Here is a 14,490-nt window from a genome sequence, read left to right on the forward strand (position 1 = left end):
AAGTAAAATAATAATATTTTTAAAACTAAATTAGTTATTGTTTAAGTCAGGCGAAAACATCATAGCTAAATCAATCATAGTGATATTGAAGTATTATTTGTTTTGGAGTAATTTTATTTTTAAAAGGCGTCTTGAAAGATGGAGAGAGTATACAAACTCCTTGGACGATGGGGAGAGTATGTAAACTCTTAAGCTTTGCCCTTAAAAGATGTTTCGGAAGGTAGACAATATATAAATTCTTTAGTGATATAGAATTTATTTGGTGTCCCAGTTGAGGACAAGAGACATTGTTGATCTCTACAGGCGGCGTCAATGTTGTGACCCGACCCAAGTTTTGATAACATTGTTAGGAACAACCACCACGTTTCTAAGGTATTGTCTGTTATGGAGCGTAAAACTCTGTTACAATTTTGTTTTTAAAAAGCGCCTAAGAGGGGGATAAAGTATATAAACTCCTAAGAGATATGAAACTTATTGGGTGTTCCAGTCGAGGGCAAAGGGAGTTGTCAGTCCCTACACCAATATTCTGACCCGACCCAAATCTATTCAGCAACATTGTTAAGAATAACTACCATGTTCCTGAGCTATTGTCCGCTTTAGAGCGTGAAATTCCGTTATGATTTTGTTCTTAAAAGATGTCTCAAAAGATAGATAAAGAAATGAATATTTAAATTACGTCTTGACCTCAACTCTGAACCGAAATAAAATTTATTACATATAACAGAATAAATCACCAGTCAAGGACAAAAGGAGTTATCGATCCTCATATAATAGTGCCAATGTTAAAGAGTGATAAGTAGCATAAGGTATTTTATAAGGATAAATTATATTTATAGAATGATAAGTATTTTTGATAATTTGTATTAATCATCCTGATATAATTTAAAACATACATTATATATCAAATAATTTCACATTTGAAATTAACGACAGTTAATACATCAAGCGAGCAACTCGATTTGATTGAGATTTATTTTCTTTTTATCGATAATGACGTTCCACTGCCAAACATGACTATTATTTTTGGCACAATCGATAAGGAAAAAAAATTAGACATTTATTCACTTACGTGTCTCCTTAAAAGTTTCCGAATTGAGAAAACAGTCCCTCAATTTTATAATTAGCAGTTTTATAAGATTCTCAATATATATATATATATATATATATATATATATATATATATATGTATAAAATTGTTTGAATGAGTCCTTGCAATGAGATTATAATTGAAATTTGTGAAAATTATTTTATCAGATGTATAATCATGCAATTATTAATTTAGTCTATATCAATATATTTTAATTAAGAAGCAACAGGTCCCATGGTCTAGTGGTTAGGACATTGGACTCTGAATCCAGCAACCCGAGTTCAAATCTCGGTGGGACCTTTTTTTAAAATTTATAAAAAAGAAAACTTACTTTTTATGAAATATGAAGTTTTTTTTTTTTTTTTTTTCTTGATCTTTCATGAACATGATCCACATATGAATCTAAATTGATTAAGGTCAGAGTTGATAAGAATATGTACCCATATCATTGAGAAGCTTTCCATTCACTGCACATTAATGCTGTATCTGAAACTTCTGAGATAACAACAGGTCGCAGAAAATAACTTTGGTTGGTTTGGACTGTAACAGTTCAGTACTCACTTATTTAACTTACTAGGTCCCACAAAATTAAATGTTTGATTATTTTTCTTCTTTTATCACAAAACAAGGTTGAACATCCTAGAAGACTCATTTGAACATACGACTTGTTTCTAGCATATGGGATGCTGTTTTTTGAGGTCCATGTCTTCCAGAAGCAATAATATCATACTATCTACTATTTTGGTATCAGAAGAGAGTAACTTCACTCTGGTGTGTGTATGTCATAAAATGTTATGTTATATGTTAAATTATGAAACCCTAATAAGTAACATAAATGAATCCATAGATAACGCAGTAGCATGATCAAACATGATATATTCTTGTATGCATTTATTCTAAGTGGATTGTTTTATTAGTTGTCATTTTAAAAGCACAATTTCCACCATTTTTTGGTTATCCACTAATAGTCATATATTTTCTTTAGGCTTAAATACTTTTTTGTTCTCATTTTAGTAGTGTTTGTTGCGGATAGTCCTCATTTTGACAGAATGTTTAAAATGGTCTTCATTTTTATCGAATATTTAAAATGGTCCTCATTTTCGCAATTCGTATTTTATTTGGTCATTTTCTGTAACGCCGTTTAAATCATTAACAGACCATTGTACATATGACACGGTTTGTATTAGGGTATGTTACATGTACTGTACATATGACTAATTAATGTTAATTTTTCAATTTATGGGAAATTTTGCTTGGATTTGCAGAGGAATCAGCTAATACTTGTCATTTCATCATTGGATTGCAGTTGCGCTCTTCATTTCAATTTTCCAGTTAATCATCATCAACGAGGTAAGTGGGTTTAGAGTTTTATGGGTTGTGTTTGCTCGTAAGTTAGGATTTTCGTAATTCTATTTTGGGATTTGTTTGTCTTTCGATTGTTGTGATATTCTGCATGGTTTCTAAATTACTTCCATGATTTTGTGTAGTTTGTGTCTGTAGGTAGGGTTTAGTGGGGTATTATTTCAGTTGGTTTGTTTGTCGGTTGTCGGTGTTGGTGTAATGATCCCCATTATTTATTTGTAATTGATTGTACCAATCTGCTTCAGGAGATCCACCTACGAAGAATATATCAATCCATCATCTTTCCAGTCAATGGTGAAGTCTTATGGGAAAGAACTCCCTACCCTGACGTCCATCCATCACATAAGAGATCTTACCAGGAAAGCCAAGAAAAAAAGAAAAAAAAAGAAGGTTGGAAGAGTGGGAGTTGAGAAAGGATAACACACAAATCAACAAAGGAGGTCATAGAAAAAAATGTAGCATATGCCGTCAGATTGGACATAACAGTAACAATTGCCCAGATAAGCCTGTGGATGAGCAGACTGCAACACATGCTGAGACTGTACCAGATACCCAAACTGCTGAGAATGCACCAACTGCTGAAACTCAAACAACTCAAACAGCAGAACCATCTCAGTAGTTTATGATGAAATTACATATTAGGAGGAGGCCATGATATCAGCTACAAACGTCTTAGTTATTTTTTGGAATTTCTGATGTAGAATTCATTATTGATGTACTGCATTTTGACTTAGATCAATTTAATTTTTCCCAAGCTTAGATCAATATCACTTACTTCAATGCTCAAATTAAGATGTCATTTTGAACATGTTGGGACTAATATCAACATAATCAAACTAATTCCTTTCTTCATTTAACAATAATACAAAACAGATTGGACTTTAAAAAATTACACACAATAACAGTACGAATAATACAATAACAACACAAGTGAACCCTATTACTAATTGCAGTCTCTTCTCAGCAACCTTCAATGACTTCTCCAAATCATTAATCTGGCTTATTTGTGTCATGATGATGACATCCTTTTCATCAACACCAATTGAGAATTGAGGAACAAGATTGCCAAAACTCACCAACTGCCCAGACATTCCTTACCAAACCCCTAACTCACTTATTTATCCTCAAATATCTAATTACCACACCTGTACAGTACGTACACGTAACACACCCTAATACAAACAAACCGTGCCACCTATACAATGCTCCGTTAATTATTTAAACGGCATTACAGAAAAGGATCAAATAAAACACGAATTGCAAAAATGATGATCATTTTAAACATTCGGTAAAAATGATGACCATTTTAAACATTCTGTCAAAATAAGGACCATCCGCAACAAATACTACAAAAATGAGGACTAAAAATGTATTTAAGCCTTTTCTTTATTAATGACTATTAGACCATCCTAATAGTCATAGGAAAAAAAAATCAATGGTATTCACAAATAAAGCTCCTACGAACATCAATCGAGAAATATTGAGTTGTATTGAAAAAAAGAAAAACATTGACAATAATAATTACAAATAATCGCAATTGGTTTAACTTGAAAAAAGAATTCTCTTAATATTGAACTCACAGTGTTCAGATTGGACTTATACTGGAAAAATATGAAAATAAAATACACACATTTAAGAGAGGGAAGATTATTTAAAAATTTAGATTATTACTTTTAGTAAGCTTTATAATGATATAATTAAGTAATTAACTCTTCTGACATCTTAATTTTACCCGTTTAAAAACTAATAAATATGATATTTTATCTAATGTTCAAAACAGATAAATCAATATATAAAATATATTAATACAATAATATTAAAGTTAGAACTATAAAAATTATAACATTTATACAAATAAACTAAAAACTAAAAATCAATAATAGTTCTATACACAAACTAATCACATATAATAACTTCTACTGAAACCTTCCACCAATTTAATAGATGACTTCTCATTCTTTAGAGGTGTCTTAGAAACTGCAATCACATCTACTATCACCAAATAGGTGATCATCGTATAACAAAGACAAACAACACACGACAAAAACACAACGAATGGTAAGCTAATATGGCAAAAGAGTTTTAATCATTAAAAGAATAGGATCAATTAATCATACACAGTTAATCATGAATCATTATCAATCTATTTCATACAAAGACCCAAACAACGACTCAATTATCCGGATACATGCATTAATATCGGATCCTGGAAAGTTGTGCACTTGTTTTGGCCTCTACTGCTCTACAGAGTCATTGTCAATGAATTTCACCCTACCACACACAATGTCCGTTAACGCCTCTGGTTAAGGTAAAATCCCTAGATTAGGAATTCATGCTCCTCTTACCACATGCCCCACCCTTCTCTACTTAAGAATTGGATGGTCATTAGAGCGTTAGGATCACTTCCAACTGGATCATATACTATTGCATACACTATTACAAATCACTCACAATTCTCCTTGAATTAGGATCAACAAATCTCAACTAAACCTCATAAAACCAATCTCAAATCCATCTCATATACCAAATCATTTAATCATAAAATTTATAAAGCTTCTAAAAGAACTCAGTCAACACCTATTCGGTTTTAATCCACTCGTTCAACGAACACATAATTCTCGTTGGATGAAAAACACATTTTCGACCAATATCATATTATTTGCCCATCAAATGTATTATTGGGACTCTAGAGAATACATTCCTTAATAATTCGTCCAACAAGTAAATGCTCGCCAAGTTATCTTACAAAATTCCATCCAAACGCATAATATAATGATAAACTAAAATTTATCTCTACTGTATAATTTTTTTGAAAAGTTAATTTTATTTATTTATAAGAATAAACTCATATATATATATATATGTATATATATATATATATATATATATATAACTTTTCTCAATGGTCAACTCCATCCTTAAAAAAAAAAAAATGAAAAACAAAACTTAGAAATTGAATTTGGAACGGTCAATAAAAATGTCCTTATGTATTGTATGCATAAGTTAATTTTATTTGTTCAATTGCATTATTTATTAGAAAAAAGCAATAGAAATATTTAAAAGTTATATAAAAACAAATTGCAAAGGAAAAATGATAGTTTAATTATAATATGGTTTTTATATTTTAAGTACCTACTGACTTAACGTATTTAACCGGTAGTGTTGGTTTGGTTTAGAACTTCTGGAAAAAAAAATACGAATCTCAAACCTCATCTAATCCAATCCAAAACTATCTTAACTCAATAAGATAATAAATTTGCTGAAACTCAACTCAACATTCTCATAGAACCCATAATAAGATATAGAAAAAAAAAATGAAAATATCAATATTTAACTGTGTTTTTAAGACCTAAATTTTAAATAAAACAAAACTAATATATATTTTCATAAATGTAACGCATCATTCTAAATCATGAAAAAAATAATTGACTTGACAACAAACTAGGAGAAACATTTAACAAAAAGACAATCTCAAACTCATTATATGTGATATATGGATTTACCAAAGTTTGAATAAAATAAAAATACATACAAAATTAATTAATTAGTCCTTTCGGCCATAGTTTTGTGTGCATTAGAGAATAGTAGATGAGGAGTTAAACCAGCCATTTCGAACCCCAAACTAGTAAATAGTGACAAAAAAGTGAGAGATATGCAAAAAATTAACTCTCACCGTTGACACATTACCAAATCAATTTTATATTAAACAAAGAATCTCACATCTCATCTTATCTTTTAATACTAGAAATAAATAAATAAAATTAATATAACTAAATAATATACCCATACTCAATTAACGAAAATATTACATCATAAATACTCAATTAAAAAGATATAAAAGCTTTAAATATACTTAATAGATTAAAAATAACTAAATTCATGACTCATTTAAAACATAACTAACATATATATATATATATATATATATATATATATATATATATATATATATATATATATATATATATATATATATATATACTTTTCGAGACTATTTCTCCTTGGAACAAAAATCACCGTCATTATGCAACAAAATTTGGCTGAACCAATAACCGAGTGGTACTTTTGTAATTAATTTTAAATATTATGATTTTTATGATATTTGTTAGGACCCACGATAACTTTCTTTCGAGTGGCTCCGCTTCACCCTCTGAATTTTTCTGACAGAGAAATGTATGAATAGCTAGTTAGTTTGTTAGTTCTCTGATTCTGATTTATTGAAAGGTGTTGGTTGCATTATTGCGTGCAGTGTTTGAAATTGTTTGAAGATGGAAGAAAGTGCATTGAGGGCCATGGACGCTGAGCAACTGAGAGAGCACGCTCACAAGATGGTCGATTTCATTTCCGATTACTACAAAACCATTCAAAACTTCCCCGTTCTCAGCCAAGTCCAGGTTCTTCATTCTCCTCCTTCTCTTCGAATCAATGCATTTCTAGAACTGATTTTACGTACATGCTGCTTCATCACTCTGTTTCTCCAATTTCAGCCAGGTTATCTGGGGAACCTTTTACCAGATTCTGCTCCCGAGTATCCTGACTCCTTGCAAAATGTTTTGGACGGTGAAACTTCTTACTTCGATTCTCAATTACCCTTTTTTGTTTAGTGCAACGTATTATTATTATTATTATTATTAGGGTCCTTTTGGATCAACTTTAAACAAACACTTCTAGACAAGACAATTAAGAATTTAAGTTGTACAGCGTCTTCCAATGTGGTTTTAAATTTGTGGTTGCAATGCAACACAGTTGCAGATTTGTTGTGAACCTTGGCGTTGTAGAAGATTGCTGGCCAATGCGGCCGCAATTGCAGCAATCAATACTCGTTACGGTTGCAGACAATTTTAAAACTATGGTTACAGAAGAGGTTTAATTCACTTAATCTTAATTTCTTTTATATAAGTGTTAAGAAAATTTTCCGGACAAAACCTTAGTAGTAGCAGCAGCAGCAATCGTATTTTCATTAGTTTAGTAGATTGTGAAATTGTTTGAGCAATGCTAGCGTGATACTGTTTGTCAAATTGTAGATGTAAAGGAGAAAATACTACCAGGGGTGACGCATTGGCAAAGCCCGAATTATTTTGCGTATTTTCCTTCCAACAGTAGCATTGCTGGGTTTCTTGGAGAGATGCTCAGTGCGGGTCTTAACATTGTGGGTTTCAGCTGGATAACTTCTCCTGCTGCCACTGAACTTGAAAGCATTGTTCTTGACTGGCTGGCTAAGGCGTTTCAGTTGCCTGAAGAATTCTATTCTACCGGTAAGGTCTTGGGATGCTGTATAGCGTATGAAGATACAATATGCACTACTAGTTTTTGTTTTTTAAGCTCAAGTTGGGTATTTTGTTATTTTATTTTGTATATGAAAAGGAAGAGATTGTATTCTCATGGGGTGTTCGTGTCTTAACTGATAATTGTAGAAATTATGGGATTCTAGGTACAGAGGCATGTAAGCTTGAGAACAGAGACTGATACTTTGAAGTTCATATTTACCTGATATGAGAGAACATATTGGATGTGTTACAAAACATAAAGCGCTAACCCTCACCGATATTAATACCAGAATCATTCCAAATTAAATATGAAATCAGATGATGAAATATAAGAAAATAGGGTAACCAATCTAAAACGTATAATAATTATAATTTAATATACTCTAAACTATTGTAAAATATAACTATGATATTATGGGAATCCTCTAGAAATTCAAACTCTAAGTCTATAATTAAGCAAATAATCTTGCAATAAACGAAGTTCATCTTGATGCTTCGTCGGCCCTTCCTTTTGGCTCCTGAAGTTCTTTTGTGAGTTTTTTTAGAACACGAGTCATTCTTTGTCTTGTCTTTTTCTTCTTCTTTAATAGAATGTGGACTTACATGGCCTTTATACTTTTCTGAATTGATATCTTTCCTTTATATTGCTCGAAGAGTAAAAGGAGAAGGAAAAGAGAAAAAAAGAAAATGGGTCAGTTCCATAAACAGGACTCATTCAGGTAGGTTTGCATATGAAATATCTCCTGGCTTTGGATGAGCTTGTAATTTGTAAACTCAGGCCTGAGATTTTCATTAACCTTCAACTCGGTTGAATTTTATAGATAATAAAAATGTGAGCCTAAATTGCATATGAATAATTTATTTGATAGAAAAGCTCAAATACACTATGTAAACTTTGACTGCAGGGAAAGGTGGTGGAGTTATACAGGGAACAGCAAGTGAAGCTGTACTAGTTGTCCTATTAGCAGCACGTGACAAGATCTTAAGAAGGCTTGGAAGGAGTGCCCTTCCTAAGCTTGTGATGTATGCATCTGATCAAACACACTCTGCTTTACGAAAAGCTTGCCAGGTACCTCCAATGACAGATAACAAAGAAAATGACCTTATCTTATGTACTCAAGGACATATGGATTTCCTTCTTGTTCATTTTCACTGTCAAGTTAACTTTTGTTGATCAGTGCTCCTAGCTTTCTGACCTATTTTAAACACTGAACATTTCTTTAAAACTTTTCTGTTGTTATTCCTTGGCATGAGTAGGTGTATCGAGATTCATATCAACTATAGATATGATCAATGTAATCATTATAAAGCTTGAGTATCTCTCTTTATATAAGTAAAATTTACGAGCTTGAATTACACTTTAAGCCAAAATTCGAAGAGAGGCCTTATAGATTTTTAATATTCTATTTATTTTGATTATGATTCGTTTTTTGTTTTATCCAAGGAAAAGAGTTGGTTATCTGTTAAATCTATAATCATAAGCTTCTTGTTAATAGTTTGCAAAATGGGGAAATAACAGAGATTTTTACTCAGTTAAATAAATTGTAATGGCTGTTTGTTTCCTTAATTACATGATTATCATGCTCTTTAGCACCAAACATATGTATATGCCAGTGTTACGGTGTCACCTGGAAACATATGACCTTAACTTTGATCACAACACCAAGTTCAAACTTATTCAGCCTATAGTCTATAAGTAGTTAATGTGTTGTTAGAGAAAACCTATTCTTCTGTAAGTATTTTAAAAATTTGTTTAGTATTTATCACCCAGTTGATCAAATGATAGTCTGATTCCATTTCTGGTATGAGAGTCTTCCTGTTTTTCTTATATGCATTCTTGAATATAACCAATGACATAATTTTTATTGTAATAGTTTTGAACTTTTCATTGGCAGATAGCAGGACTTAATCCTGAGCTTTGCAAGTTGCTTAAAGCTGATTCTTCAACAAATTATGCACTCTCTCCTGAAGTTCTTTCTGAAGCAATTTCAAATGACATTGCTGGCGGTCTTGTACCCTTTTTCTTATGTGCTACTGTAAGAATTGAACACTTACATGAATTTGTAAGAAATTGCTGTATAATGCATGGCCTTAACTGACCATTATTTACGTGTCTTATCTCCAATATTTTATCATACATGTTCAGAGAATTTCAAATAAGAAATTTCAGCTCATTTGAGCATAGGATCAAGGGATAAATGTCCTTCTTCATGTTGATACCTATGTACCGTCTCTTAATTATTTGTTGCTGGGAAACAAATGGTTATATACCTACTAATAGGGTCTATGTTAGGACTAAAGGCGAATGTTTATCACCCTGGAACTTGGAACTAATGTTTTGTTGATGAGTGAAAAGTATCTGAATTTTGATGTAACTTGAGGTAACTTAAGAGTCCATTATTTTTGGATATTAAGTTTCTTGCATTAATTGCATACATTACCCATTTATATATGCAGGTTGGCACCACTTCGTCAACAGCTATTGATCCACTGCCTGCATTGGGAAAAATTGCCAAGGTAATACATTTTATGGAGTTGTGATGTGAAAAAAGCTAGTATAGTCACTGATTCATTGTATTGAGGTTATTAAACCAAACGTTTATTTAAAAAAAAAATGTGACTCTCAAGGAACAGGAATGCAGTTAGATAGATGAAAACCCATAAATGACTATGCAGTATGTTATGAACTCAAGGATATAATGATACTTGTGGAGTTGCAAGAAAGAAAAGTTCGATACATGAGTATTTCAACTGTTTTGGCTCATTGTCCCTGCTTAGGCTTTTAGGATGAGTGGTTCATAAACCTCCGCTGACCTGCATCAAATTTTGTTTGTCCAGTCTTTTGAATGTATTTTGTAGAGCTATGAAATCTGATAATGCTCTGTTGCCTGTCTTTTTTGGCAGACCAACAATCTTTGGTTTCACGTGGATGCTGCTTATGCTGGCAGTGCTTGTATATGTCCAGAGTACCGCCACTGCTTTGACGGTATTGAAGAAACAGACTCGTTTAACATGAATGCACATAAATGGTTCCTCACTAACTTTGACTGTTCAGTACTTTGGGTTAAGGTATCCATAACGCATTTTTTATCTCAATCTCACTTTTGAATCTTTATTTGTAACATTTCAATGTACTTCAAGATAAGAGGTCAAACTTATTACGAGTTGATGACACAGGACAGAAGTTTTCTGATTCAATCACTGTCTACAAATCCTGAATTTCTGAAAAACAAGGTAAGTTTCTATTGCATGCTCGAGGTTTATGCTGAAGTTTAACTGCAGGAAGTTTTCAAACTTTTGAATAATCCTTTTTAGTTTTTCTTCTCTTTTCTGTGTGTGGATCTTACATTAAGCTATTATATTCCATTCAGTCAAGGTGTATAGACAGCATCACATTAAATTTACAAGTTGGTTCTCTAGATGAAAATTAAAGAATATGACTTGGTATTCCAAAAGAAAAGAGCATTCTACATTAAATGAACCCAAACGGTAAACAAATACATGTTAAGGAAAGAGAGAGTGAAACAAAATTGAAGCATCTAAAAATGTCCTCTTTTTCAACTTCCCTCAGAAAGGTGCTTCAAATGTTATGAGTGATAAGTATTGAATACTTATGGGAACACTCAGAAATTAACCGGGGGCATTTGTTTTTCAATTCTTTTTCTTATGTATCGACGTAGAGTTAATTTCCTCTTTCACTACGAACTAGTTCTTATCCCGAGTGAACAGAGTCAGTGTCACTTAAGCATGAAACTTGTCATCTGAAAGGTCGCTGCTATTATTATCTATTCGTGGTTTTATAGTGTGCTTATGTTTTTGACCTTGCAGGCCTCTGAAGGAAACACGGTCATAGATTACAAAGATTGGCAAATTCCTCTTGGGCGTCGCTTTAGGTGGTTTCTTGGTTATTTTCCTTTGGAAACGTTTTCATTGTTTCTTTCTCTCTATCTATACATAGATATATTTGTATTTGGTATTGAAATCTCTCTTCTCCTCGTTGAATTATTTTGTACCCGAGAATGTTCATGCATATCTTCGTCTGGACACATAAATCCTCTTTATTCGTGCATTTGGGCTCTAACTCATTTATGCCTAAAAGTATTAATAAGAGGAATGCTAATAATACCCTTTACTATTGCTTTAAATTTATTGGAAACTATGAAATCTGGATAGAAAGTCCTCACGTGATATGTGATGACTACCAAAATTGTATTTTTCATGAATTTCGGTGAATAGTAAAGGGTGCGTTCAAAAGAGTGTATTGTTAACATTTCTCGTATTAATTTTTTGTGATCTTGATTTTAATGTTTTTTTTTTTGGATTTTATGTACGTCTGAGTTTCTTTTCGATGTTCCCCGTTTTAAGAGATTACGGGAACTCTGATGTCAAAACTTCTATCAAATCATTGGTCTTATATCTTTTTAATAAATATTTCTGTACACCTTAGAAGTTTATATTTGCCAGCAAATGTGTGACATTGTCTATTCACTCTACTGGACTCCAGATCATTAAAATTGTGGATGGTGTTGCGACTTTATGGTTTGGAAGGTCTGCGAAGCCACGTAAGAAACCACATTGAGTTAGCTGCTTATTTTGAAGAGCTTGTTAATCAGGACACAAGATTCAAGGTACTCGTCCTTCTATGAAAAGCATTGTTCTTAATTTCTTAAGGCTTATTCTTAGTGTGGTCCCAATATTTGTTGGAATTATTTGACGTGGTTTTTCAACTTTTTAACCCAATATAGTTTTTAGAGGGTGATAACATGAAAATATATGATAATAAAAGGATTGGTACCAAGTTGGATAACCCAGTTATGTTTGGACAATGACACCTCATTACACCATGTGACAATATGACACGTGACAATAAAGGTTGATGTCATGTTGGACAATGCAGCCACGTTAAACAATGACACCTTATAGTGAAGGATTGATATCATGTTGGACAACCCAAGACGATGACACTTGTTATTTATATTGTCGGTCACCCGCATGAAGAACAATTTAACATAATCAACTACATGGCTCTTTTTAACAAACATAGATATTACACTGAGTAAAAAAAAATTGAGGGACCACATTCCGATAAATATTGAGATCAAAAGTGATATTAAATCATTTCTTAATTTAAAAACAAATTATCCTTTATGTGGACAGCAAAAACTAGGTATTAGAGAATGCCTTCAGTCAAAACATGGTCCCTTCTTTTTTTATCAGCCAAAATATGGCCATCTAAATAATGTTTTAAGTCAATATATGCCAATATTGAATATTTTTCCTTAAGTAGTTTATTTACTTATCTGCATATGCTTTAAAATTGCAACAAATTCCCTTCCCAGGTGGTTGCACCTCGCACATTCTCCTTAGTTTGCTTTCGGCTATTGCCCCCTCTCAATTCTGAAGATCATGGTAATAAACTAAATAGTGATCTACTGGACTCAGTAAATTCAACAGGAAATATTTTCATATCACACACGGTAAGCATAAATTATCTTCATAATTTTGTAACTTTTGTTCTTTATTCTTTCTTTTTCACTAATTTTCTTTCCCTTCTTGTTACCTAATATGTGCAGGTTCTATCAGGTGAGTACATTCTACGTTTTGCAGTAGGAGCACCATTGACAGAAAGGAGGCATGTCACTACTGCGTGGCAGATTTTCCAAGATAAAGCCACTGCTCTACTCGAGAGTTTACAGGATTAATAATATGCTCTCAGCCTCGAGTTTCCCGATACAACATTAATTTGTGATTTTTTTCCTTTATTTTTGATTCCTTTTTTTTTTTTTTAAATTGTCATGTGCTGAGCTGTAAACTTGGTAGATATTTCATTTTTTTTTAAGCAGCAATGTTATTTTTTTGTTAATAGTCGATAATACTCTCCAATTATAGACAGCTCAAAATATTTTTAACACAAGAATCAGATTTTTCTGAATTTTGGAATAATTGTAATTTTTAAATTTAAATGAAAATTATTTAGTTAATTAGAAACTAAATTAAACTACGAAATATATTTATATCAAATAACCAAAATTGGTGATATTACAGAAACTTAATAACTATTATTGGTGTAAAAATATAAACAGTTTTATAATTCTTAAAATTTAAAGGTAACTGTAGAATTTGCTATACAGGTGCTCTATTAAACTGTGAAGCATAAGGTGTCCCTTTACTTAAGCGAAATAAATGTTTATGGATTATTAGTCTAAAAGTGACGAAATAGCTTTTAGTAATGTCCTCCTATATTATCTAAGTATTCTTTTTAAGAATTTAAATATGAATTTGAATTTCACATTATATAAAAATAAAAAAAAGGTAATATATAAAAAAATTTACAAAATTGTTATCTTAAAGTTATGGAAATGAAGTGGTGACAAGTTTATGGACTATGTAATATATAGAAGAAACTATAAACACATTTCTTTCAAGCATTTTGAACTGTTAGAAAAAAAATAAATCTCCACAAGTTATTAAAGGCATATTTTGTCCAATTTTATTTAAAAATTTGACTTTACTGAAATCAATAATATATTTTAGTTGTTTGTTTCCTAATATCTCCTAATTATCTCAATAAAATTTTATTTTAACTAGTTGAATAATGAATAAATTACAATGCTTACTATTAGAAGAAAAGAAGAAGCAACTGGCATTTATTAAATATAATTATCTCAATAAAATTTTATTTTAACTAGTTGAATAATGAATAAATTACAATGCTTACTATTAGAAGAAAAGAAGAAGCAACTGGCATTTATTAAATATATAAGGTGTAACATC

General features: G+C 31.5%; 1 protein-coding gene and 1 non-coding gene across 3 annotated transcripts; both read left to right on the top strand.

Moving 5' to 3' along the window:
* Positions 1 to 1,315: 1,315 nt before the first annotated feature.
* Positions 1,316 to 1,387, top strand: TRNAQ-CUG (transfer RNA glutamine (anticodon CUG)). Its single transcript has one exon. It is a non-coding gene; the product is annotated as a tRNA-Gln (tRNA).
* Positions 1,388 to 6,547: 5,160 nt separating this feature from the next.
* AAS (Pyridoxal phosphate (PLP)-dependent transferases superfamily protein) lies at positions 6,548 to 13,581 on the top strand. 2 transcript variants are annotated; one of them, XM_028059869.2, is made up of 13 exons: positions 6,548 to 6,622; positions 6,699 to 6,843; positions 6,937 to 7,009; positions 7,474 to 7,704; positions 8,622 to 8,785; positions 9,612 to 9,752; positions 10,174 to 10,233; positions 10,621 to 10,785; positions 10,894 to 10,950; positions 11,545 to 11,609; positions 12,221 to 12,344; positions 13,056 to 13,193; positions 13,290 to 13,581. In XM_028059869.2, exons 2-13 carry the CDS (start codon positions 6,718 to 6,720, stop codon positions 13,416 to 13,418), a joined length of 1,473 nt encoding a protein of 490 aa, XP_027915670.1. In that variant the 5' UTR covers positions 6,548 to 6,622; positions 6,699 to 6,717; the 3' UTR covers positions 13,419 to 13,581. The 2 variants fall into 2 exon arrangements, with proteins under 2 accessions (XP_027915670.1, XP_027915667.1); XM_028059866.2 differs by lacking the exon at positions 6,548 to 6,622 and having other exon boundaries at positions 6,629 to 6,843.
* The last annotated feature ends 909 nt before the right edge of the window (positions 13,582 to 14,490 follow it).

The sequence above is a fragment of the Vigna unguiculata genome, chromosome 1 (genome assembly GCF_037176805.1).
Source record: "Vigna unguiculata cultivar grain cowpea cultivar isolate G323 ecotype 2 chromosome 1, ASM3717680v1, whole genome shotgun sequence".
Classification (NCBI taxonomy): Eukaryota; Viridiplantae; Streptophyta; class Magnoliopsida; order Fabales; family Fabaceae; genus Vigna; species Vigna unguiculata.